Source organism: Vigna angularis, chromosome 2 (genome assembly GCF_016808095.1).
Source record: "Vigna angularis cultivar LongXiaoDou No.4 chromosome 2, ASM1680809v1, whole genome shotgun sequence".
In the NCBI taxonomy this organism is placed as follows: domain Eukaryota; kingdom Viridiplantae; phylum Streptophyta; class Magnoliopsida; order Fabales; family Fabaceae; genus Vigna; species Vigna angularis.
Window position 1 is genome coordinate 41,549,746 of NC_068971.1, and position 25,782 is coordinate 41,575,527.

The window sequence follows — 25,782 nt, forward strand, 5'->3', positions numbered from 1 at the left end:
GTGACTCTGACTGGGCCACTTGTCCCAACACTAGAAGATCCACAACAGGATTCTGTATCTTCCTCGGATCCTCTCTCATTTCCTGGAAATCTAAAAAGCAGAAAACTGTTTCCAGATCATCCACAGAAGCTGAGTACAGAGCACTTGCTGTCACTGTATGTGAAATACAGTGGCTCTGCTATCTCCTACAGGACCTCCAAATTGAAGAGTCAGGGACCCCTACCTTGTACTGCGACAACAAGTCTGCGAGACACATAGCTCACAACCAGAGCTTTCACGAACGCACCAAGCATATTGAGCTCGATTGTCATGTTGTTCGTGAGAAAATTCAGGAACATCTCCTCACCCTTCTTCCCGTGCGATCCGACGAACAGCTTGCCGACATCTTCACCAAATTCCCTCATCGCGTCAAATTCAAGTCTATTGTCCCCAAACTTGGACTGGTGACCATACACTGTCCAGCTTGAGGGGAGGCTGTTGAGAATCAAATAGATCCTCTACTGTAAAATGGACCGAAATCCACTGCTCTTTTAGGTCTTAGTTTCTTTTATTATTTTTACCGTTTTCTGTTTACCAGAGCTCTATAAATAGAGCTCCTCTTTACGTTTTTCATACATTGTAACACAATAATACAATAACCGAATGCAGTTAATAGAAAGCAATAAAGGTTTCGTTTTACTTACTCTTCTCCTCGCCCTCTTCATTTTTCTCTTATGCACCATAGTCATCCGACGCCTCTAAGGCCGCCGGATCGCCGCGCCGTCACCAGCTCCCTCAGTCTCCAGGGAAGAAATCTCTGGATCCTCCGTTCTCTCTCCTCTCACGCGTAGGAGCGTTTGCCACGTTTGCTCAACTCTCTCACTCAGATGGCTTTACCCACATCACGAGCCATGACGCATTGGGCCGCCCTCCTGTCCACACCATTTTGGGCCTCGGTTTAATAGATTTTTTGGATTAGTTTAATTTGAATTCTTTATTGGATTATGGGTTAATTGAGTTGGTTATTCAGATTTACAGCGGGTCATGTATAATGAACAAAAATTCAGTACAACATGCATGAAAAAAGAGAGAAAAAAACTGATATATTTTGGTGTGAAATCTAATAATTAGAGTATTCCTCGTTCACATCTTACGTCGGTTAACACGTGATATTTTAACATAATCGAAGAAATTGATGTTGGTTAACCCTTTGTCACACTCCAGTTTAACCAACATTCTAAGTTTTCCCCTATAATAAGATCAACCAAAACATGAATATAAAGAATCACAAAATCAAGTAATGAATTGTGTTGTGTCCAGTTTTAGAATGCAAAATAAAAGCTATAAAATACTTAAGTGACACTTAAAACTAATATGACAATGTCAATGCACTAAACTAATATAAAGAGATTGCCTAAAACTAGTACAATGAACGAATTTCTGAAGTATGCAATGAAACGAATAAGTGAAAATGAAAATGCAGAAATTACTTATCTTATCTCTATATTTATATGTTTTATTTAATTTACTACATATATTAGTAAAAGTTGTGATTAATTTATCTGTTTAAATTAATTTGATTCCTTCATTCGTGAGACAAGAAACTACATCGATGTCAATTTAAGTCATTTAATTCAAGTTTTTATAATGAAAAATTTAATTTGAATAAAATATATAAATGTAAAGATTAAATAAGTACTTTTAAAAAACCAATACAATAACAAATAATCATATTTAAATCCTGAAAGTAAAAATATAATCAAATATAAATATTTAAATTAAATTATGTTTAATTAAATTTTAAGTCTTGATAAATTTATAAACTCTTAATTAAGTTAAATTTTTCTATTAACTTCCTGATATGATTTTTAAGTTGGTATTGTAACATATATCTTTTTACATCAATTTATTACTTGTGTAATTTTATAATTTATAATTTTATCCAACCTTACATTTCTTTGGATAGGATTTCACTTCTTTCTTCATATAAGGTTCACAACATCTTTATCTTAATCTTTATAATTCCAACGAAATAGGTTGTTCCTCAATCGTGTCATTTCCTTTCTCACAAACCAACAACACAAAAACAACCACAAAGGTTAAGGACAGTGAAAATGGAGTTCATGATAATGATTTTCAGTGGTTGAAGGTTGTGACAGGTAAGGGAAGAAGTAGCCTGGGAACAATGAAACCTGATTTCATTGGCAGGAATGATGAAACCCTAATAAAGAATATAATATTTTAATCATCTAAAAACAATCACATGTTAACAGAAAAAAAATCAATTAAAAAATATAACTTTTTGGGTACTTAATAAATTATAAAAATTTAATTAATTTTTTATAAAATTTATCAAATATCTAAAATTTAATTAAATTTAAAATTATGAATTACTATAAAAGGAAGTTTATTCCTTCACGCATGTTAACCCAATTATGTGTTTGTATTTTATGATTGGAAACTGACCAGGTGAAACACGCCTTCCATTATATAATGTTATTATAATGTTACAACTTCCATAATCTCTTTGTGTGGTCCTTGCAATAGAAAGATCATTTTATAAACTGTTTAAAAGAAAAATTAAAAAATGTGAGTAGATTCAAAATAACATAAATACCTAAAAAAAGAATATATTAATTATTTATTCTATGGAATCACCTTCTTCTTTCCATTTTATCATGATAATGACTTGATCCAATTCATTATCATAATAGACTTTGATTAAGGAAGGGTCTGTTAAAGTAGACGTTTAAGTATTTTTCTTCTTATTATTTGTGAATTAATTGAGATTGAAAAAAGTTGAAAGTGAAAGCGTGAAGATGAGATGTGGGGATTTGTTGATACATTGAAGGGCGAGCAAGGGTGGTCCCACTTACGAAAACCATGTGCGCCTTGTTTTAAACGTGGAGTCAATTCTTTAGTGTATATATTACTTCCCACCTAACTTTTTCAAGTTTAAAACTTAGTCAGTACACGCGTTATTAGATTTCTTTTCGTTTTTTCACCATTCTTGTGTAATTTCATTTGGTTCAAGTTAAAAAATATATAAAACGATTTTATTACAAAATGAATTAAAAACAACTTATATAAAAAATTATATAAAAGTGAGGTCACAACTTGATAGTATTTCAATTCAAGAATAAAATGAACAAAAGACATATTATGTTATACGAATACTTCAGTTATAAATAAAATGAAGTAAGTATTATATATATAAAATGATTTTATTTATGAAAAATGAAATTGTCACAGTATCATACGAAGTTCATTTTATTTAAGAACTAAAGTCATGTCAATAGTATAATTTTATTTTTAAAATAGAAGTCGTTGACATGATATTAATTTATATACAATAAAATCATTTAAATTGGATACAATTGTTTTATTTACAATAAAGTCATTTAAATTGGATACAATTTTTTTATCATAAAATTGTGTCAAGTTCGCATGACTTATTTATACGAGGATCCTTTTTAAAATTTATATTATTATGATAATTTTAGAATAAAATTACACCAAAAGTTGAAAAATCATTTTTTTTACTTTACTTCATTTCATCTTTGTATCTCATAATATAATATAATAACATCTTGATTTTTATTATAGTAATTATTTTAAAACTTTTGCTTGAAATATTTTTAGTTAAAAAGCTAAATATATCTTTAATTTTTAAATTATCAGGCGATTTTTTTTTATGTTTCTCTTCCAAACTTTGATCAATTTTTTTCTTTCTTCTTTTAGAAAGTCCGTCATCAATGACCAACACTATTAGTTTTTCTTCTAACATGGCTAACAGCGTGTCACATCTTCAATATGTGTACAATTAATATTTCAAATTAAATTGAAATTAAGTTCTAATGTTCAAACGAAGAGGATATGAGTTGTGAGTTTTCTCTTAGAATCAACGAAGATGAGAAGAGCAACCATTTGTGGAATTTGTGTTCAAAAGCAAGGGTTTGATCAACGAAATCACAATTTAGCATTTGAAGATTAACAAAGAGGAAAAACTTTAATTTATGGAGTTCATCTTGGGGGAAGATACATAAGTTCATTCTTTGTGTTTGTGGGAATATATGGTGGGATTCAGGATCTAAGGTTTCAACATGTAGGGTTCTTTATTATTGTAAATTATGTGATTAATTGGTAATTTAATTTGAAAATCATTGTTGTAGTGTGATGAAATATGAGAGTAGAGGATTTGGTTCTACACGGAGGAGCATTAGTTCGAGAATGTTGAAAGGATGTGGGTCGTCTTCACAATTAGCATCAAAAGTTAGTGGATATAGGAAAATATTGTTGATATTGAAAGAAACTACTTTGAAGAACAAAGGAAGATTATATTTGAGATGTAAAAATTGGACAGTAGTGAAAAAATGCTTTACTTATATTGATGAAGTCTTTATTGATGGTTTGTAATATTTCTTGCAGATCAATTCGAATTGTAATTACTTTGAATGAGTTGATGAAGGAGATTCCAAAATTGAAGCTATTGTACAAACAAAAAAGTGGACAAGAAGTTTGTTTTGAAAAGAGGAAAGTTGTACTGGTTTAACGAAGAAGAACGAGAAGTTGAAGAGAAAATTACAACAACATATAAAAGTTAGAAAAATTATGGTACTTTTGTTTGTTGTATCGTGAGCCGTAACACTTTTGTTTTTTTGTTATGTTTTTGCTAAAGATTAATTGTAATTAGTATTATAATATTAATATAAAGTAATATGATAGTTTTGGCTTGTATCAATAATGTTGACAAAAACATTGGTACTTTAGTTTATTGGTTATTACATAACAATGATGTTATAAAACTTTAGTGATGTTATGTTGTACGAATTTAAGCATGTTATATGAATTAAGCATTTAATTTATTTTTTTCAAATTTAAATTGATTACACCTGCTACACTTCATAACAATGTTTTTCTTTGATAATTTTGAATGACTCACATGTTCATTGGATTTCGTTCTTCGTAGCTCTTAAGCCTCTTAGGTGGTGTTTTATAAATGGGTGAAAATATTCCTGGACCATTACTTTTAGACCACAATTGCTATCCATTGATTGGGATAATCAATGGTCATCATAGTCTCTACCTACTATAACTAATAATTGATCACTATAGGATGTCTTTAGATAATAACCATCAATATCGATGAAGAATATGCAACCACCCAAGAAGTTGCCCTTGCAACCCTCTAAACACATGTAAAAACATTGAAACCTTGGTGCCATATGAAAATACGGAACATGAAGTTATCGGGTGAAATTCAAAATTCGGTGGCATTTCTTTGGGAGATATTTTTATTATTTTTATCAATAACTGTAAACAAGTATCACACCTTACTTCCTTAAATGCATGAGTAAAGCTACAACACAAAATATACGCTACTAATAAATAAAAATTGTTTAGGGTGGGGGCCCTTGGTTGGGCTTGTGGTTGTCGTAGACTGGACGGGTTGTGTTGTAGACTGAGCGATTTTTGGGTCGTTTAGCGTCATCAAAAGCTCACTCGAATGTACCTGCATAAGGTACTCGATGCTAAAATCAATAAATGACCATTTGGTTAACAATCAATGCATATGTTAAAGTCATACTTGAGACCTTTATATAACTAATGGGCCTTTACCTTTTTATCGACATAATTATGGTCCAATCGTACCTTAATATACATCAAGAGATTGATTTGTCGATACTTTTAATTTGACCATGCTGTGATCAGTTGGTCATGCTGTTTAATCTAACCATGTTGTGATTAGTCAGTCGTATTGTAACCAGTTGATCCAAAGTGGGTGACCAAAGAAGCTCTACTTAAAAAAGACTTGGTGTTGAAGCTGAGTCGGAGGACATCAACCTAGAGAACTCAATATGATGAAAATTGACTTGAAAAAGGTCAACTTGAAAAACTCAACATTATAGAGATTGATCCGAAAAAAATTGACCAAAATAGCTTAACATGATGGAAGTCAATCTAAAAAAAATCAATATAATAAGATCAACCTGAAAAGTGTAACATAATAAAAATCAACCTAAATCCACTTATAAAAGTTAATTATACAACTTTAGAAAATTTCACATAAAACAAGTTTAACCTTCAAAGAGAAATATATTGCCATGAATCAATTTAAATTTGGAGAACTTAATTGTATATATATACATACACTAGATAAATATTTTATATATACACCAAAAATAGAATACATGATAATACACAATACGTATTCAAATTGTATACTTTATAAAATTTTACGTGATTTCTAACATAATTAGCCAACAATGTACTCGAGGCTAAGCATCTCTAATGTTTTTAATTAACATGTGATCTAAACTAAATAAAAAATGTTATCCTCTAGAGTAGCATAGAAGATTCATGAATTTAAACACAACAAATGTTTTTAAAGTGATTTTTCAAATGGATGAAATAGTTACTGTGATTATTGTTTATGAAATGAAACTGACACACGTATTTGTATTGACAAATGAAATTATTGACGATGGATGGGTCATAGACTCACGCCATGTGTCTGAAATAGAGTCTGAGGTTCACACGGAACGACACCATTTGCCTATGCTTGTCTCAATAATAATTATAAAGAGGATGATATTTCTACTTGAAAAAATATTCATTTGACAGCTCATTTCAATAATAATTAAATCTGAAGACAGAGAATAAAATGTTAATATTTAAGTGATGATGAAGTAGATATATTATTAGTCTTTTTTGGTTCGAAATATCACTATCGTGTAAATATATATTGATCTATTCATAGCTGAATCCGGAAGCACCATCCTTTGATATTTCTGAGTTTAACCTGAGCATGGCTTCATCAATGGCAACCATGGTCGTCCCTTTCCCCCAAACACTGAAGAGCCAAGCCCGCAGCTTTCTATCCCAACCACCAAACACCGTAAAGAAACTCAAACCCAAACACACAAAAGCTTTAAAAACTTACCCAACAAACGTAACATGCAGTGCCACGCTTTCATCTTCTCTGGAGACCATTGAGAAGCAAGAGGAAGGGAAGAAACAAAAGGAAGTGGCGGAGGTGTGGCGCAAGATCCACGGGGAGAACAACTGGGCCGGCCTTCTAGATCCCTTGGACCCGTTAATGCGGACCGAGCTGATCCGCTACGGGGAGATGGCCCAGGCCTGCTACGACGCCTTCGACTACGACCCCTACTCCAAATACTGCGGCAGCTGCAGGTTCTCCATACCCGAGTTCTTCCAAAGCCTCGACATGCCCAACGTGGGATACAACGTCACACGTTATCTCTACGCCACGGCCAACATCAACCTCCCAAAATTCTTCCGCAAATCGCGGTGGCCCGACAAGAAGTGGAGCCAGCACGCGAACTGGTCGGGCTTCATCGCGGTGTCGGACGACGCGACGAGCAAACGTCTGGGGCGGAGGGACATCACGATCGCGTGGCGAGGGACGGTGACGAACGTGGAGTGGGTGGCTGACCTGACGAATTTCCTGAGACCGATCGCTCCCCTCATCCCGAGTCCCGACGAGGGTATAAAGGTGGAAGCCGGTTTCTTGGATCTGTACACGGACAAGGAACAGGAGTGTGGGTATTGTAAGTACTCGGCGAGGGAACAGGTTCTGGGGGAGGTGAAACGGTTGATGAAGATTTATGCGGATGAAGAGGTGAGTATTACGATAACGGGGCATAGTCTGGGGAGTGCGATGGCGATACTGAGTGGTTTTGATGTTGTGGAAAGTGGGGCGAGTGTGGGAAAGAGTGGGAGAAAAGCGCATGTATCGGTGTTTTCGTTTTCGGGGCCGAGGGTGGGGAATGCGAAGTTCAAGGAGAGGTTGGAAGGGGAGCTGGGGATAAAGGTGTTGAGAGTGCATAACAGGCACGACCTTGTGCCGCAGTCGCCGGGGTTTCTGTTCAACGAAGGGTTGGCACCGTGGCTGGTGAAGCTGGTGGATTGGTTGCCATGGTGTTATTTGCACGTTGGGCAGGAGTTGGAATTGGATCATAAGCAATCACCTTTCTTGAACCCCAATGGGGATGCTGCCTGCGCCCATAACTTGGAGGCTCACTTGCACTTGCTGGATGGGTCAGTTCTTTACTTCCTTACACTTATTCTTTTTTTAATAATTTTTTATTTTTTTTATTATCATACTACCATACTTTAAATCCAATCAAAAAATTACTTATATATTATATAAAATATTTTTAAAAAAATATGTGTTAACTTATCTTTTACCGTTGTTTATTCTCTATTCTTCGTTTCAACAACCACACAAAACTCCAAATTCTCTTCGCAAAAGTTATTTTTTGAACAGTTTTTACACAGAAATCATAGGTTGCATAAATCATGACAGTTAAAAAATACAACACACAGGATTCAGAAATGGATCACAATATCTTAACAACTTTTTTCCAATAATCACTATTTTATTTTATTGATAGTATATTTAAAACCGACGAATCATAAGCTAAACTAAACTGTTATAAAAAAGTTATGAAAAACAATTATTAAAAAAATATTTTCTTTCATAAATAAACGGCATCATTATCTTTTCTATATTTTTTCCAATGTTTTTTACTATAATTATAATATGTGAACAACTTTTTTTAATAATTTTTTGACAATAAATTATGTGTCATTGTTTTATTGATCCATATATTTGAAATACATCATCACAAAAACTATTATACAGAAGTTGTTAAAAAAAACTGTTAAAAAAACATTTTTTTTAATCTTTTTCCTGTATTCACTGTCATCTTTGCAGAGAAGTGGGAACAGGAAAGTGTCCAATTTAATAAATAGAAAAATAACACAAACAAAAAGTAGTAAACGAGTTTTTAAATAATGAAATATAAAAAAATTACAGAAATAATTCGTAAATAATGCGTTGAAGAAGGAGACAAAATACTACAATGTAAAGTCATCTGTATTAACTTTTAAATTTTACTCTAATACAATATCTTCTGACAAATAATATTTTTTTAAGATTTTTAATCTTATATTTTATGTTATATCAACATGCTATCTTATCATAAATGAGATCTCAAATAATTGCATCAATAGTTATGGAAAATGATATTTTAAAACGCATGTTGTTTTTATTTTTGTCCTGGAGTCAGTCAGCATAAATATGGCAACAGTTGTAAATATCCGGAGTTCGGGAGGGGACCAGCAGGCCCATTCCTCTTGACAAGTTCAGAAAACAAATTAAATTAAATGGGGCCCATGTTTTCATATATATATATATATATATATATATATATATATATATATATATATATATAAATATCTTCTATAAATAAAAATATTATCAATATAAATTTTACACATTTATAAGTAATTATTTTCCATTTATAAGCAATTTTATTTAACTTTAAAGAATGCATATGCATGGATTTTTTTTAAATAAACTTTTATCTTTATATAACTCCAATTAAGCACGTCTTAAATTCTTCGTAAAGTAATGATAGTTAACCAGAATCACGTTCTCGTGATATCATATTTCTTTAGAACTATTATTAAAAATGCATCTAATATTAATATACTTAAAAATATTATTAAACTTTTCTAAAACCTACTTTTATTTTCTTTCACCATTTTTACTTTTATTTTACAAATACACATTCTAAATTTTGATGTTATCTTATTGGATACTTATATTTGATATCATTCATAAAAAAACAAATCATTATAATTAATTTATTTTTTTATGTCTGAAATATTATTTATAAAAGTAAAAGGTAAAACAGTTGATATTGAAAAGAAATAAGGTGTTGAATTTCTTCCATAGTAGATTTTAGGTTTAAAAGCAATGATAAGATGATATAAGTATGGGAAATTGAAGTGTAAGTTTTGATTATGGCAGATACCATAGGAAGTATGATCCATTTAAGAGAACGAGTGAGAGGGACATTGCTTTGGTGAACAAGTCATGTGACTTTTTGAAGGACGAGTATACGGTGCCACCAAACTGGAGGCAAGACCTGAACAAGAACATGATGAAGACTGAAGGTGGACGGTGGATGTTCACTGATCGCCAAGTGTCTCAAGATCCACACCACCAAGATATTGATCCCCATCTCGAGGAACTCGGTCTCTTCTCTTCTGATAAATCAACCAATAAGTAACTATGCTTCACACACAAACAATCACCATTCTCCACTTTCCTAAGTAGTCACTACCATAAGAATGGAAAACTCCTCAAGAAAGTCAAATTATTCAACTTTTCTTTATCAATATTAATACTGCAAAAATGTCCAAAATATCTCTATATTTCATATCACACTACCAGATTTTTTTTAAAATATTGTTGTTTACGTTTTGGAATATATAATAAAAGGTTTGAGGTTATAAATAACATTTTAATTTGTTGAGGAGTTAAATTAAAATATTGAAATTTAAGAAAAAGTAATTGGAGATTATATGTGAGCATATATTACTATTTTTATTCTTTTCTCTTCATTCTTATTAGAATATAAAATCAAGATGGAATTTAAGAATAAAATATTAATCTATGTTGTTTTTAATGATCAATCATTATACGTTTCTATTTTTTTTTGTTATGAAGGGATTTGCTTTGTTTAAAAAAAAGTTATTATCCATTAGTTATTGATCTAATATACATAATCTAACATTATGGTGATTGAAACATAGGAATAATCAGAAATCTTTTTCTTTTCTGCTCTCTTCTTCTCAAATGAACAAAAGTATTATCTTCAATGAAATTCTGACTCAATTCGTTTGTTTTTATTATATCGAAGTTTCACTAAGTTTGTTTGTCTTGATTGGATTTAAATTGATTTGGTTTAACATGAATTTAGGATAGATAAGCTCAACTTGAGTTTAGATCGACTCAGCATAACATAATTATAAGTCAATTTGCTTTGACTTTGATCTAACTAACTCACCACGACCTAAATTTAAATAGACTTAAACCAAAACTGACTTGATTCAATTTGAGCTTGGATCAAGATGACTTGATATGAGATTGAGTCACTTAGCTCGACCTGGGTCCAAGCCAACTTAGCTTGACCTAAGTTGTCCCAGCTTGACTTGGGTCAAGGTCAACTCAATTTGCCATGAGCTTGGATTCTCTCACCTCAACTTGAGTTTGACCATCTTACCTCAAACTTGAGCTAATTTACTTGAACTAGGTCAGAATTGACTTGAATGAATTTAGATTTATATTAACTCTTACTCAATTTGATTAAGCTAACTCAACTCAACTCAATTTAGATTTAGACTTATTAGTCTTGATTTGTACTTGAAATAACTTTTGATCCAAATTAACTTGACTTCTAATTAAAATTATTTCATCACAATATTAAGTAAGATCATTTTAACTCAATCTAAATTTATGTTGATTTTGAATTTTTAAAATTCAAAAAATTATTCAATTTATATATGATCAAAATCCAATAAAATGAATTAAATTTAAAATGAAAAAATATACATTTGAATTTAAAATAAATATATTTAAATATATATTCAAAGTAAAATAAAATACATTTAAATTATTATAAGTTAAATTTTCTTTTTGCTCACACTTATCACAAAGGAATGTTTCATGGTTGAAAGCAAACGGAACACAACAATATCAAACTGTGAAGACAGAGGTAGCAGAGTAAAGTAGGGAAAACTTTTTTCCAACAACTTACAACATTTTAACAATTAATCTATGACAGTTTTTGATTGGTACTTTTGAAATATATTTTTATAAATATTTAAAATGGATCAATATATTTTTGACACGCATTCATTCTCAAAAAGTTGTTAACTTTTAGTTGTTAACATATAATAAGTAAAGTAAATAGTTGTGTTGTGTGCACTATTGCCATCTGGCATTGTCATTGCCGACCACATTTACCATCTTATCCACGACAAACAGTATTCTATTAACAAACTAAAATGTTCTTCCTTTTGCTACATTTAAAATAACTATAAAGCAAAAACCACTTTATTATCCTTCATCAATTTAATCAATTTAACTATTTCTGATGCAAATTAAGAATGGTCAATCTAACTGATAAACAACTAGCAAAAATAAACTTTTAGCTTAGATAATATAATTTATAATATAATACATAATTTTTTAACTTTTACATGGTATAATACAGAACCTTTTAGATCATTCCATCATACATCTTTCCAAAGCAATTACATCAACAGTATGCAGGAGGAAATCATGAAAAAAAAGAACTCTCTGTATTTATGGTTCTTAAACTTCAATGGTATTTGAAATTGCTTTGGTTAACACCGCTAAATAAGGATTCATATCAATTGAATTATATTTACTGTGCTTGCACTTCGGAGTTCGTCGTAACATAATGCAATTAAACACATTAAATAATTTTTTCACCCATTCATTTAATTTTTTAAAAAAATTAAAGTTACTTTAATGCTCTTATTTTAATTAGGTTCCATAATCTTTCCATATTATCTTTAATAACTCCTTCTTATATGATTCAAACAAAATAAGATGAAAGTTTCATATTAGATAAAATGAAAAATTTAGTGTTTTAAAATTTTGGAATGGAAATAATATTATCGTCTTTTATATAGACTTTGTTTCTGTTGGAATGGGACGAGAAAAACTCCTGCTGTTTCTGTTCGGGAATGCTCCGCTTCCGCCGATCGGTCCTCCTTGTTCCGGTCTTATCGTCAGGATCTTCCTCTCTCAATGCCAAAATGGGGATGAGGAAAACTCCGACACTCAAGTCAGAATTTATCTCCGCAAGTCTAGTTAAAATCAGAAATTAGAGATTTTACCTTCCTAATCAATTGTTATTTATAGGGTTTTAAGGAATATAATCCATTAATTTACCTCACAATCAATGCAAACCTTAACCGCTCCACGGTGACCGCTATATCATTAATTATGCATTTAATGACATTCAAAGGTTGTCTCCAGCAAACGAAGGTTGTCTCCAGTAAACGACTGGAGAGTTCACACAAGTATTACTCTAATGACCGACCGGGAATGATTGACTGACCGTTATATCATTAATTATGCATTTAATGACATTCAAAGGTTGTCTCCAGCAAACGAAGGTTGTCTCCAGTAAACGACTGGAGAGTTCACACAAGTATTACTCTAATAACCGACCGGGAATGATTTCTCACCTACTCAGTAGTAACAGACTTGTTTACAATTTATTAACACTAAATCTCCCTGTATCTCTTCTCAAACAAACCTAACGGTGTAATCAAAGTTAGATTCACCTTGGTGAGGGCTAAGCCAGTATATGGCATAAAGTAGGTAAATCTAGAAGTGATTTTGAGAACCATTAAATCTAGAAAACTTATACATTAACACTTCAGGTTACACATGATACCCAATACATGAACATCTCATATAGTAGATGACATTCAAATGAGACATAGAATTGCAGATTCAATACAAATTATAACTAAGCTGAATTGTAAGTTAGAGGCCCAATCACAATTTTATATATAGATTTTATCTGTACAGTTATTACAGAACACTTATCTTCATTGTCACGAGTAATTAGATGTTTACATGTCCGTCTAAATGCATATAAATGATCCACGTAATAATGTAAGAAAGATAATAGAAAAGGCGCATATTTTTGTTCACATGTATTTGTAATGTATATTTTTCCACTTCCACTTAATTTCAGAGGGCTAGAATAGATGTTATAGTACCAATAAACAGGCAACCTCGGAAAGCAAAAGGCATGCATGTATGGAATAAGCTATGTGAAACCTCTGCATAAGGAGAAATCAATAACTTGAGAAGATTGAAGATGAATACACAAGTAGAATTTTAATACAACAGAGGAGGAGATGAGTGTTTGGAATTTATACGATGCATAATGAGTCGGTGTTTAGAGGGACATTCCAGACTCTTCATCCTCTTCAAGAGTGGAAGTGTAGACAAAGAAGAGAGCCCATATAAGAGCAAAGACACCCAACAGGATCCAACCAAGAAGGTTGTTGCTAAGCCCAAAGGGAAGCCCTGTCCCTTCAGTGCTAAGTCTCTCATCCACCAATGCCATGGCTGGGCTTGACATGGTTGCGGCGAATGCAGCTGCTAGCAAGGATGTTCCCATTCCCACCTTTGAACTGCTTTCCTGCAAAGATGGTTTTTCCTCCATCGAGCATCTCACTTTCCCTGCCCTACTACCCATTGCTGGCAATCCTATACAGTTATGTTTGCCATATATGAACGATGTTATGTTAGTTATTGTAAGAAAAAAGGTCGTTGGTTCATTAATAAGCATAGTCTAAAACCAAACTATCAGTCTAAATGTGAAATATGAGAACCCTGAAATTGCTACGTCTTGTGTTTCACTACGTTGTGAGTACAAGAAAATGAGAAATAGAAACAGATCAATTGATTGCAAATTCTGAAAGAAATCAAATATATTATCTTCCTTGAGGGAAAAACTCACCAAGAACGGTGGAGGATGAGACCCCAAAAGGTCGCTTGAGTACAAGACCTGTGCGAGAGATCGATGTTGTAGGGGTGCCGGCGATGATGGATGCCATTTTTCTTCAGTGATGAATCAGAGTACGTCTACGCTTCTGTAGCGGTTGCAGTTTATTTCATACGCAATAGAAAATATTTCAAAATTGTCACTATTATTATCGGCCACCACACACCATAGATAGGCTGAAAACCCGTCGTTTGATATCCATATCTGCAAAAACCCAATAATTGTTCTCCACGCGTCACATAATCTCTTCATAGCCCCATATTATTTTACCCGATCGAAGCTGATGCTTTACAACGGTAACAAAGACTTAGAAGATATTTGAATTTATCTTATGACAGTATTAAAAAGATTGCAAAAATATTTATAATCGATTTTCAGCTTATGTTTTAAAAATATTTAAGACAATTGATGAAAACGACTTAAAATGACGCAAAAACATTCTAAATATAGTTTATTTTAATTCTAAAAGCAACTTACACACTAATACTTATTTAAGAAATCTTTAATAAAGGTATTTGTCCAAAGAATCACGACCAGATAATACTTTCTTTCTAACAATTAAAAGAAGAAGCGGAGAAGCAGAACATAATTTGAACCCCCCATGTTCACGGATAATAAAGACATTACTTTCGAGACACAGAAGTCAGAAGCAAACATTACAAGCATAATACTTGAATCCCATGGCTTTCTGTGATAAATAATGAGAAAATAGCATATACTAATGCTTTACAACTCAAATGGCAGCCACAATTGTGTATAGATTAGTTCCTGAGTGTACAGCTTAACTCCGCTCGTAATTGGCGTAAAATGGTGGTAAGCACTGGTAGCACGATCTAACACAGCACGGAAACGAATTTTTATGTACACAACCAGCAACAGCATCTCCAAGCAGCTAAAATGCCTACGTGAATCTTATTTCATCTCAATGTCCTACAAATTAGCTAAGCTTCTAAAAATATATATGACGTAAACTTTATGCATCTATGAAGGGCTTTACAAGAAGAATCGCCAAGAACAATAAAGAATCGATTGAAGCAGGCAATTAATATGCCAGGAAATTACTCAAATAAAACCTGCCATGTACGAAAGGTGATATTTAAATTTTGGGCTACGCCTGGAGATTGCAACGTTGCAAGATAGGGTGGTCAAACTCCACAAATTTGGTCCAGTAACTTTTATATCTTCCCATTGCAATGTCTAACCACGGTTTCCTAATTCCATCGAAGTGTATAACCGCAGCCCGGTCAATCTGGTTTTTATCAACATCTGAGTCATAACCAAGACCAAGAATCTGCCACCGTTTGTCCAAAATCATAGTCTTGTTATAGAAGGTCAGCCACCCTAAAGGCAGACTTCCAGTTTTCAACAATGGCCTCTTGGAACCCTGAAATTAACAGCATAGAGAAACACATCAAATTATCGTTGCATCAGAATTCAATAGAATAAAATTGTCTTCCATATAACTGCAAAATAAACAAGACCTTCTCATTAGATTCAACAATCGAAATTAGAACAATGAACATGTTTCTTTGATTAACATTTGGATTCCAGGATTAACGCAAATCCAATTTCAAGGAAGCTCGTTTATTTTATCAACGCTAGAAGCCAAACTCAAGATTTGAAGAATTTAAAAGTAGGCAAATTTCTGAGAGGAGAACAACATGCAGACTCTCTGAACAGAGAAAAAAATAGGTGTACAAAAAAATAACATTTCTTTAATCATACCATTTGCAAATAACTGTGATAGAGAGCAGTTAAATTTTGTCTTCTCCACTGTTGTAAATCAAACAAGTTCATCCCAAATGCCCAAGTGCAAGCATTGACATCAAACCTATTTGCAATTAATGGATCTGAGAAGTTTATGAACGTATCCATCCTATGAAATGAAGTTTCCCCTTCCTGACAAGTGCCTACTGCTGCATTTACTTTCCCTTTCATATTAACATTCCATAGCCTACTGAGATCTTGTTGCACCACGACATCATGATCAAAGAGCACAACCTTATTTAAAGTAGGGAAGATATCTGGAAGGTAGAAACGCAGGTAGTTCAACTCAGAAGTAAATCTTGGATCACTGGAATTTTGTTCTTTGAATGCATTGTACTTGAGCAACCATTCAAAGTTCTCTATGCTTTGTATGTGGACTGTGGCTTTTCCAGGAGGGTTTAATAAGAACCACATCCAGATTGCAGGAAAGTTTAGTGAATTGGTCACTACATGGAAAACAAGTTTCCCCTGTTTCTGCAATTTAAAAGTCATTGTCACACTTTCTTGTCACTAAAACACAGACTTAAGCATTAGCTTCATATTCAATAATAAAAATTTTTAATTAAAATTTATTGGAAACTACAAAATCAACAGTGAGGTTCCCTAAACAAGGATGTTAAGACACACTATTTTTTATTTTTTTATATCAAATAAACTTCAGTAAATAATAGTGTGTTTAAAAATAGTATACTGTCAGTACTTGTCACAAATATAAAAAAATCAGTCTTCAACAACTCAACAGTAAGTGACAGGGTTTGTGCGGGTACATAAGACTGCATTCTCATGGGAATGAATTACTTTCTAAGGGATCTCATAATATCATCCTTCTTACCGCATCTCTTGTATTAACTACAAGTTAGGCACTTCTATAAAGTGCTGAGAAACTAATAAAGTAGAAATAACTCCTGCTAACTAGAAAATCAAAGTTTATTTGATAATGATGTAGAGGGAAGTATTTTATAGGATGATTGACTTATTAGCGTTATTCCATAATAAAAAATCACACGTCCTCTTGTGTTTTTACTGTTTTGACTTCTTAATTCTTCAGCATGTTCTGCAGCGCCTTGAGCAGCAGAGCAACTAAGATAACTTTTTCAATGTAGACAGAAATATTTCAAAAATCTTATGCCAATTATAAGCAAGGTGGGTTCAAGGAAAGATAGGAATGAAATCAAATAAATTGGTGGTAGAATCATGCATTCATACTGCCTGTCGAATGGCCGCCACCCACCCCAATGGTTTTTACTACATAATAATTGAAGAAAAATCTTGAGTATAAATATGTGCTTCAATTTTCCGTAGACAGACAGCTTTGGCTGATAAATGTGAAACATAAGGGGTATCAACTATTCAAAAAGTGTCCACCAAGGGACTACTAAGTTGAAAGTAAATTACAGCCAATCTTGTTAATATTGAATTTGCTAGTATCAGTGTTTTTTTCTCAGCATTGCATTGAGGTTGAAACATTTTCCAAAAGCAAAAGAAACAACAAAAGCTAACAACACCCGAATCAAAGGAAAAAAATAAAAGTTAATCAATTTAAAAAATGCATTTACCTTGGCATTAGAGATAGTAGAGTTAACAACAACTGCACACGCCAGAACATTGTCAGAGAAGACAACATAGTGATGAAGTTTTGGATCATTAATCTTATTTTCATTTGGAAGCTTCCGGTCCTCAGGTCTCAGGGCAAAGTAATCAGCAGTTAGCTGCATAGAAAGACAGTGAAGACCTCTCGGGGTAGTCCTTGCAGCAAGATGAACAAGATATGTTGTTTCCCGTTGCTGATAATGAATTTCCCCTTCAGTCTTATGATTCATTGCCCGGAGCTTAGTTGCCATAGCAGTGCAGTCCGGGAAAGCACGGTCTGCTTTAGACAGTGAAGCCTCCATGTGTCTCATTTTCTGCAAAGCACTGTGAACTTCACTTGTTTTCAGATTAAAAAACATCTAATTTTCTTTACAGTTCATATCACATAAAAATGATAAGCGTGAATGTTCTCTGTCACTACTTTTATATTGGTAAACAAGCAGTTGCCAGATTTTCAAAGACTTAGTTTGGGCTTGTAACAAAACATATAATGTGTTGGTCTCTGAAAACAAGTTTCTTAATGGTATCCATCCACTTCTAATTTTCTCTGCTGAAACTTTAATTTGCTTCAATCAATTGATGAACCTAGTTGTGGGAAGAAATAGAAAATAATGTATTTTTCAGGGACCAAATCATTAGTTTTGTCTTGAAACTTGTACATTTTAGTAAGTACATGTAATAAATAACTGCCAAACTAAATTCAAGCTGTAGGGTCACAAGAAAATTTTACCTCCTAGACAGGTCGGAATCCTTAGTAGCTGTTCCAAGTGCACGTTCCATCTCTTTAATTCTCAGCTTCAACTCCTTCATCAAGCGTGAGCTGCTGCCTGGTGAAGCAAAACCCAAGTATGCTCGGGCTCTAATAATTTGATCCTTAATTTCTAAAACCTTCTGATTTAACACTCTCCTAGGCTGAGGTCGTGAACTCTGATGATTTTGGGTTGTTCTTGGCGTAGATTTCTTATCTTTCATTTCAACATTAGCATCTGTCGTTTTTCGAGAATGAGTGTGCATGCTCTGATTATGCGTGACTGTTGTATTAAATGTGTTCTGCAAATAAAACCAAATTAAAATCCGGTAATCTTATTTAGAATAGTAAAAGAAAGTGCATAATAAGTGCACTATGGACAACCAAAATCCAATTTCTTATCATGAACATCATTTACATTAAGGTCATAGAAGTTGCAACCTGAAAATAAAACCTCAACCACACAAGTGATATATCAAATAATTTATTTTTATTTTACACCAATTCGGCTCATTTAACTATCATATTCATGCATTTACATCTACTTTTAAAACAAAATTGAAATCAAGCATTCATCGCAAATTTACAGTTGTGTACATGACATGGGAAGATGACCCTTAAAAAATGAAGATCGTAGCAGAAATGTTGATTAAGAAAAGAATTTTGGTATCTTCTGAAATTTGAGAGAACTACAACTTCTCTCAGGAAGACAGAACGGAAGAATCTTTGAATAACTTTTCTTGGAAAAAAAAACCCCAATAGTTTAAAAGCAGCAGTCTCGTCACCTTGAAATTGAAATGTGAGTATTCAAAACAATTAGCACAAACCTCATTCCCAACGATGGAGAATAATTCTTTCTGCTGAGCTTTCAGTTCTTGCCTAGTGTCCTGGTTAAATTCTGAAACTTGAAAAACGCAAAAGTTTCAGATTGGAGGGGCATTATGTAAACCACAAAATTTCAAAAGTGCACCAACAAACACCAACCATTTCTTTCCAAAATGTTATTTCTACACCCTTGGATTTTAGATTTCTCACAATCATTATTCTTTTGTTGTATGGAACTATTTGTTGAACCAAAATCTTTTTCTTTATAAACAACTTCTTTTGGCTCTTCCAATTCTTCAACACCTTCCTGCATTGCACAAAAAGCGCCAAAAATAACAAACGAAAAACCTATTCTCAAATTCATGGGGAAAACCAGAAGAAAGTGAAACTTAAAATACGATGGCAAAATTTCTGATAAAATTTTCCACTACCTGCCCAATAGCATTTAGCTGTAAAGGATCTGTCCTAAATGTCTGCAAGAAATAAATAATAATAATCAATCCCCATTCCACAGCAGAGCATAGGAAGCTGTAGAATTTCAATTGGAGCTGATGAAGCATTAAAAACTAAAACACTAAGTAATATTACTGAAAGCCATAAAAATCGGTTTAACCATAAGAAAATTACTGAAAGCCAAGAAGTTCCAGTTAACTATCGGCCGGCAAACTTTTCAACTCACCGATAAATAAAAAATTCACCGAGAACAGAAACAGAGAAAGAAATACTTCAAAACATTAAAAACTAAAACACTAAGTAATATTACTGAAAGCCATAAAAATCGGTTTAACCATAAGAAAATTACTGAAAGCCAAGAAGTTCCAGTTAACTATCGACCGGCAAACTTTTCAACTCACCGATAAATAAAAATTCACTGAGAAGAAAAACAAAAAGAAAGAAATACTTCAAAACATTCCACCTACGAGGCATTCTCTTCGAGCAACACACAGTTTAAGCTATCGAAGCAATTCAAATTCAAATAAACTAACAAATTAACCAAGCTTGAGAAGCAATATGCTTACAACACTGGATATATCTTCTTGAAACTCTCGTCTTGCTGCAACGGAATTCAACATAAACGCAAAAAGGTCAACTTAAACGGAAAGAAAGCACGCGGAACATAGAAATCCAAATGAGAGGAGATTAAGGTTTTTTTTTCTTATTTTACCGTAGGGAGTGAGATTGAGGCGGTGATAGACCAAGAAAACCGGAGCAACGACGGAGACAGAGAGAAGAGCGAGGATCAGAGTCCTCTGCCACCAACGTGATAACTTCATCGATAATAGCTGTCACCGGTAAACGCCGACGGAACCGTTCCTCGCTCTGTGATTCCGAAAGAGGCACATTGATTTCACAGATTCATATCTAAGAGAATTGAATACTATGCGTGAAACAGAAGTAATAACACCAAACACGCACACACAAAAATCAGAGGCTAGGGTTTCAGTTATTCGCTTTTGTGTTTTCAAGAGAGAGAATAATTAGAAGCAGCTCCATGATCCATCTTCGCCCCTTCCGCGATGAGTTGCCTCGTTTAATTTCTCTCTTTTTTTATAAATATTTTTTGTTAATTATTTTTATTTTACCTCTTATACATAGGGTTGCCTCGGAAATTGCGTCGCCAGGTTGACGAATAATGAAAATAATGAGAGGAGTACTTGAAAATCGAACGTTCGTGATATAGATCGTAATATGGTAGTAGATGATGGTGCTGATGACAGATATGCGATGATGTGATGGCCCGTGTGGGACATAAATTCATATAACTCATATGCATACTCTCATCACACCTACCATTCATGAAAAGGAATTATGCTCTTTAAAATAAAAATACGTGTAAAGTGAGAGTTATTTAATACTAATTTAAGCCGTATAACCTTTACCAAATGCCACTATTTTTATTTCAACCATTATTAATTTAAGGTGTATCAACTTTATCAAATATAATATTACTATTTTTGTTTGATTGAATGATAAATGAGTTGTTTTCACATCTGTTTTATTCTAATGCTTCATTTGGAAGGTTGTAAAATTGATAGGAATAAGAGGGATGAAACTAATCAAAAAGCTGGATAAAAGAATGGAGAAACGAAAAGTGAGAAATTTTTATACTATTAGTTTAAATGATTGCTTCCAAACATATGAATTATATTATTTTTAAAGTATGTAATAAATTAATAAATATGTTTTTACTGTATGAGTTATAATAAATATTCTATATTGTAAAATATGTTATTGTTTTTAAATATTATTACTTTCAGAATATAAAACATTGAATTCAATACGAAATTAAAGATTATGAAAATATGAATCAAGAAAGATAAAAGAGAGAGTTAAATAATCTATTTGATTCAATACGTATGATATTATACTCTCTACGGAGATAGTAATATATTTGTAAGTATGAAGAATTTGAAAAGAAATCAAAATTCAAAAGTTTCATCAGTATAATTTGATTCCTTAACAATTTTAAATTTCATCTAAAATTAAGGATTCGAAACCTTATATATATATATATATATATATATATATATATATATATATATATATATATATATATATATATATATATATATATATATATATATATAATATTTTTGTTTGATTATGGTTTGAGAGTTACTGATACTAGTAAGATCGAAATATTGCTAGAATGATATTTTTTATTGATGTGGACTGAAATTTTTTTATTGATATTAATATAGAATTTTATTCAATTTTTTTTTATTTTGTTGTAGTAAAATATTATTATTTTATGCTCAATATTAACTAAAATTTTATAGATTAATGTCAATGATATTATTCTTTTTGCGAATGTGAACTAGATTTTTTTTTCTATTAACATATATTATGACTTTATTTTTACTGTTTATAAAGATTTTTACTCTCGAATGTTATTATTTGTTTAAATTTTTGAATACTGTTTAAAATAAATTTAAACTGATATAATTGGTAATTTTTTAATTGAATTTGATGATAATTGACATGGTGGAAAAGTTAAAATTCAACAAATTTAAAATGATTTATCTAAACAAAATATTTAAAGTATAACAAATCAAAATTATATCAGTTTAAATTCAATATACTTAAATGTTCTGAAAATAAAATATTAATGAAATTTAAACTGATATAATACCTGTGTTTAAGTTAAGATTAATGAAAGAATAATAATACTTTGACAATATTTTAACATCATTTATATGTTATTTTATGATTGATTCAAAATTACTTCATAATCAATAATAATAATCATAAACACCTAAACTAATAATATAATAACATAAATGATATTAAAATGTTGTAAAAAAATGTTTTTAAAATATCATATTTTTAATGAAATTTACATGTAATTTTGTGTGGCGCTTTAAGTCCGTTTGGTAGTGGTGATGCGCCAATCAAGGCAAAATGTGACTTCCTTACCTACCCATGAAAAAGCAACAATACCATGCGAAAGTGAAACCTTTGCCATGCTGGTTTCGGTTAAGAAATAAAAACAAACCTCACTTCGAATTTATGGTTTTTCTTAGTAAATCTTGAAATTCCAAACAATGGTAATAAATGTTACTCCCTTGTTTGATCCGAAGAACTTCGCGTCTAATTTAAATTAATTTTGCCACTTGATTTATAGTAAAGTTTTCACTAAAAAGTTATAACTGATTTATTATAAACTCCGAGAATAGGAATAAACTTGAAACGCCAACTACACTTTGTTATAAGATTAAAGTTATTATTATTTATATTAATTAAAATTTTAAATTTTAGTATTAATTAACTTGATGGTATTGCAGTGTTATATTTTATAAATTATTTTATAATATTAAATATTAGCAAACACATATTTCACCATGTGCAAACTTTATGTAAGAAAAAGAAGTTGATGATATTTCACAATAAGACGTAAGTGAAGGTGACAATGTGGTGGTGTTGTTAAATTAGGTTTTGAGCCGAGGCATTAATTAGAATTGCAAGAATAGAGGCGCATCCAGCTGCCTCCTACTGCCGCATCGAGGAGGGAAGGTAAAGCAACTATCAAAATTTACTGCTCTAATTCATTATTGATTCATCGATACCCTTATCACTTTTCAACTTGCCATTAACTTTCCTTTTCTCCCAACAGTTTGTTCGCAAGAAGTGGGACCTCAAAACATATCACACCTAAAAGACTTTTTACCCTACAATGAGAGAGATCAAAAGGTATCTATATTCCACATTTAAAGTTAGAGTGATTTTAAATCAGAAAATTTAATTATTTATAATTTTAAATTATTATTTTATTTAATATGATTAGATGTTAATTTTTTGTGAAACTTATTTTGTTTAATATGTATTTTTTAGATAAATCCTCCCTTGATTATTACATTTGATAAACAAACTAATATATGAGTGTTATTTTTCATGATGTTCGGAAGGTAAAATATGTTTTTGTAAATGTATAAGAAATTTTAGAAATATTTTATTGTATTTGAACTATTATTTAGTGTTGTTAAAATAGGTTAGAACCCGCACGTTAATCTAGTTCATCATAGGTTTAGGCCGGTTGAGTTTGAAAAAAATGTCATGGTTTGATATGGGTCAATTTTTAATCCGACTTACCTAGAACGCGGCTCACCCGAGTTGAACCCGTGATGAGTCGGATTGGTTCACTAATTCATATAATTTAATTTAATTTAATTATTTATTAATTTATATTTTAATATTATTACTTAATATTTTTTATTGTCTTGTAGATATGGATAAAGAAAAATATGTTTCAAAGAGAGTAAAATATTATGAATTTATCTATTAAAGACTCTAATATTATAAATGAATAGGTGACACAAAAATGATCAATTTTAGAAACTTATTTGTTTGTTTTTTGTGCTTGTTTTTTAATTACATTTAGATTGTTTGATATATTTTTTATTTTGAATAATCTTTTTTAAATTTGAAAAAAAAAATTACAATTAAGTGAGTTAGTGAACTCATTTGACCCGCTAATCTGTGTGGTGGCCCAAATCAAGTTTAAATTTTTTAACTCACTAATAAATGAATTAGATTTGATTAATTCACTAAATGATCAGACCACATGCCGGGGTTATTTGACAATACTAATTCTTATTGTTTCCAAACTAATTTAAAAAAAGTAACCACTTTTGTTATTTTGAAATAATTTTTGTGTCGAAAATAACAATATTAGTCATATTTGTGGTATCAAACCCAATTTTTTCAATAACCTCAACAAGTTCTTAAATGGATGTATACAAAAGTTTTGTGGGACCAAAAACTCTTATCAAGTGTATGTATGTGACAAAAATGAGACTCTCCAATTGTGTTGTGGTACATTATAATTGGCTGTTAGATTTTGCATTAATTAACGGTTAAAGAGTAGATCCATGGAGTTGTCATTAATCTTATTCTCTTCAAAGCCAATGGGAGCCTGAAACCTGGCTTCCATTGACAACTCTTTAAACAAAATGCATTCAATTTCCCATGTGCAGAGTGTCTTACACCGACAACTTAACGAAACCAATGTTTTAAAGGAAGTCATTAATAATATAACTTCTTGTTTTTTTATCAGATGTTATTATGTTATGTCATCTTGCATAAAAATGATGAAAAGTCTATTATTAATATTATATTGTAAAAATATAGTAATCAAATAAACAACTTAGAGCAATTTTATGATGGAAATAGAGTATTTAACACTGTTAATGAAATACCAATTAAAATTAAAATTATTTAGCAACTTCACAAAAATAATTAATCAACTTTAAGACAAATATTAGTGGTTGGCATCATTGTGGCTTTTATGCGCAGTGAGGAAACATATCACTTCATCTTCAACAATTAATTGTGGAAACATTGAAAAAAAAAACAAAGTTGTTCAGAACAATGCATTAATTGTTTGAATTTTCTTTTAATTCGTACTAGCTTAACCAATGGCAGAAAATTACAACGGAGGAATATAATATAATAGTATTCAATATTTTTATTCTTGATCACATATAATTTTACACATCTTAAAGACAACCGTTAACTATTATTTTGCATCAATATCCTTATCATCTCACTGAAAAGGTAGGTTAATATTATTTAATTTATAATTTCTATTTTTTTGAAATACAGTTCAATTGAAATTTCATATTAAAAAATTAAGAACATTCAAATTATTACTACTTGGTTACAAAATATAAAAAAGATTGCAAAAGAAAAAAACAAATTTGCTTGGATAAAATTAATTTTTTGTTATGCTTGTGAAAATCAATTTAGTCGACACCAAACTAAATGCAATCCAACACTATCACATGACGATGTTATTGATTTACTAAAGGTGGAGGTTGGACAAACTTGACTTTGATGTTCAATTCACAAACCATTTTTAATCTGCCAAACATGAAAATCACACATTACTTAAATATAAAATTAAATTACAATATATTAATATATAAACAAAATCAAAGT

The 25,782-nt window shown here is 31.5% G+C and overlaps 3 protein-coding genes across 6 annotated transcripts; 1 reads left to right on the forward strand and 2 right to left on the reverse strand.

The window, feature by feature from the left end:
* The first annotated feature begins 6,670 nt into the window (after positions 1 to 6,670).
* Positions 6,671 to 10,217, forward strand: LOC108347944 (phospholipase A1-Igamma1, chloroplastic). Its single transcript, XM_017587407.2, has 2 exons — positions 6,671 to 8,040; positions 9,821 to 10,217. Exons 1-2 carry the CDS (start codon positions 6,788 to 6,790, stop codon positions 10,080 to 10,082), a joined length of 1,515 nt encoding a protein of 504 aa, XP_017442896.2. The 5' UTR covers positions 6,671 to 6,787; the 3' UTR covers positions 10,083 to 10,217.
* A 3,471-nt stretch (positions 10,218 to 13,688) lies between these two features.
* Positions 13,689 to 14,553, reverse strand: LOC108347980 (photosystem II reaction center W protein, chloroplastic). Its single transcript, XM_017587462.2, has 2 exons — positions 14,370 to 14,553; positions 13,689 to 14,116 (listed from the first exon to the last, which is right to left on the reverse strand). Exons 1-2 carry the CDS (start codon positions 14,464 to 14,466, stop codon positions 13,803 to 13,805), a joined length of 411 nt encoding a protein of 136 aa, XP_017442951.1. The 5' UTR covers positions 14,467 to 14,553; the 3' UTR covers positions 13,689 to 13,802.
* Positions 14,554 to 15,000: 447 nt separating this feature from the next.
* LOC108347978 (probable galacturonosyltransferase 6) lies at positions 15,001 to 21,060 on the reverse strand. 4 transcript variants are annotated; one of them, XM_017587459.2, is made up of 10 exons: positions 20,928 to 21,060; positions 20,510 to 20,664; positions 20,364 to 20,398; positions 19,776 to 19,817; positions 19,504 to 19,651; positions 19,347 to 19,423; positions 18,502 to 18,821; positions 17,738 to 18,095; positions 16,140 to 16,655; positions 15,001 to 15,798 (listed from the first exon to the last, which is right to left on the reverse strand). In XM_017587459.2, exons 2-10 carry the CDS (start codon positions 20,616 to 20,618, stop codon positions 15,523 to 15,525), a joined length of 1,881 nt encoding a protein of 626 aa, XP_017442948.1. In that variant the 5' UTR covers positions 20,619 to 20,664; positions 20,928 to 21,060; the 3' UTR covers positions 15,001 to 15,522. The 4 variants fall into 4 exon arrangements, with proteins under 4 accessions (XP_017442948.1, XP_017442949.1, XP_017442950.1 ...); XM_017587460.2 differs by lacking the exon at positions 20,928 to 21,060 and adding an exon at positions 20,761 to 20,911; XM_017587461.2 differs by lacking the exon at positions 20,928 to 21,060 and having other exon boundaries at positions 19,347 to 19,417; positions 20,510 to 20,905.
* Positions 21,061 to 25,782: the final 4,722 nt, after the last annotated feature.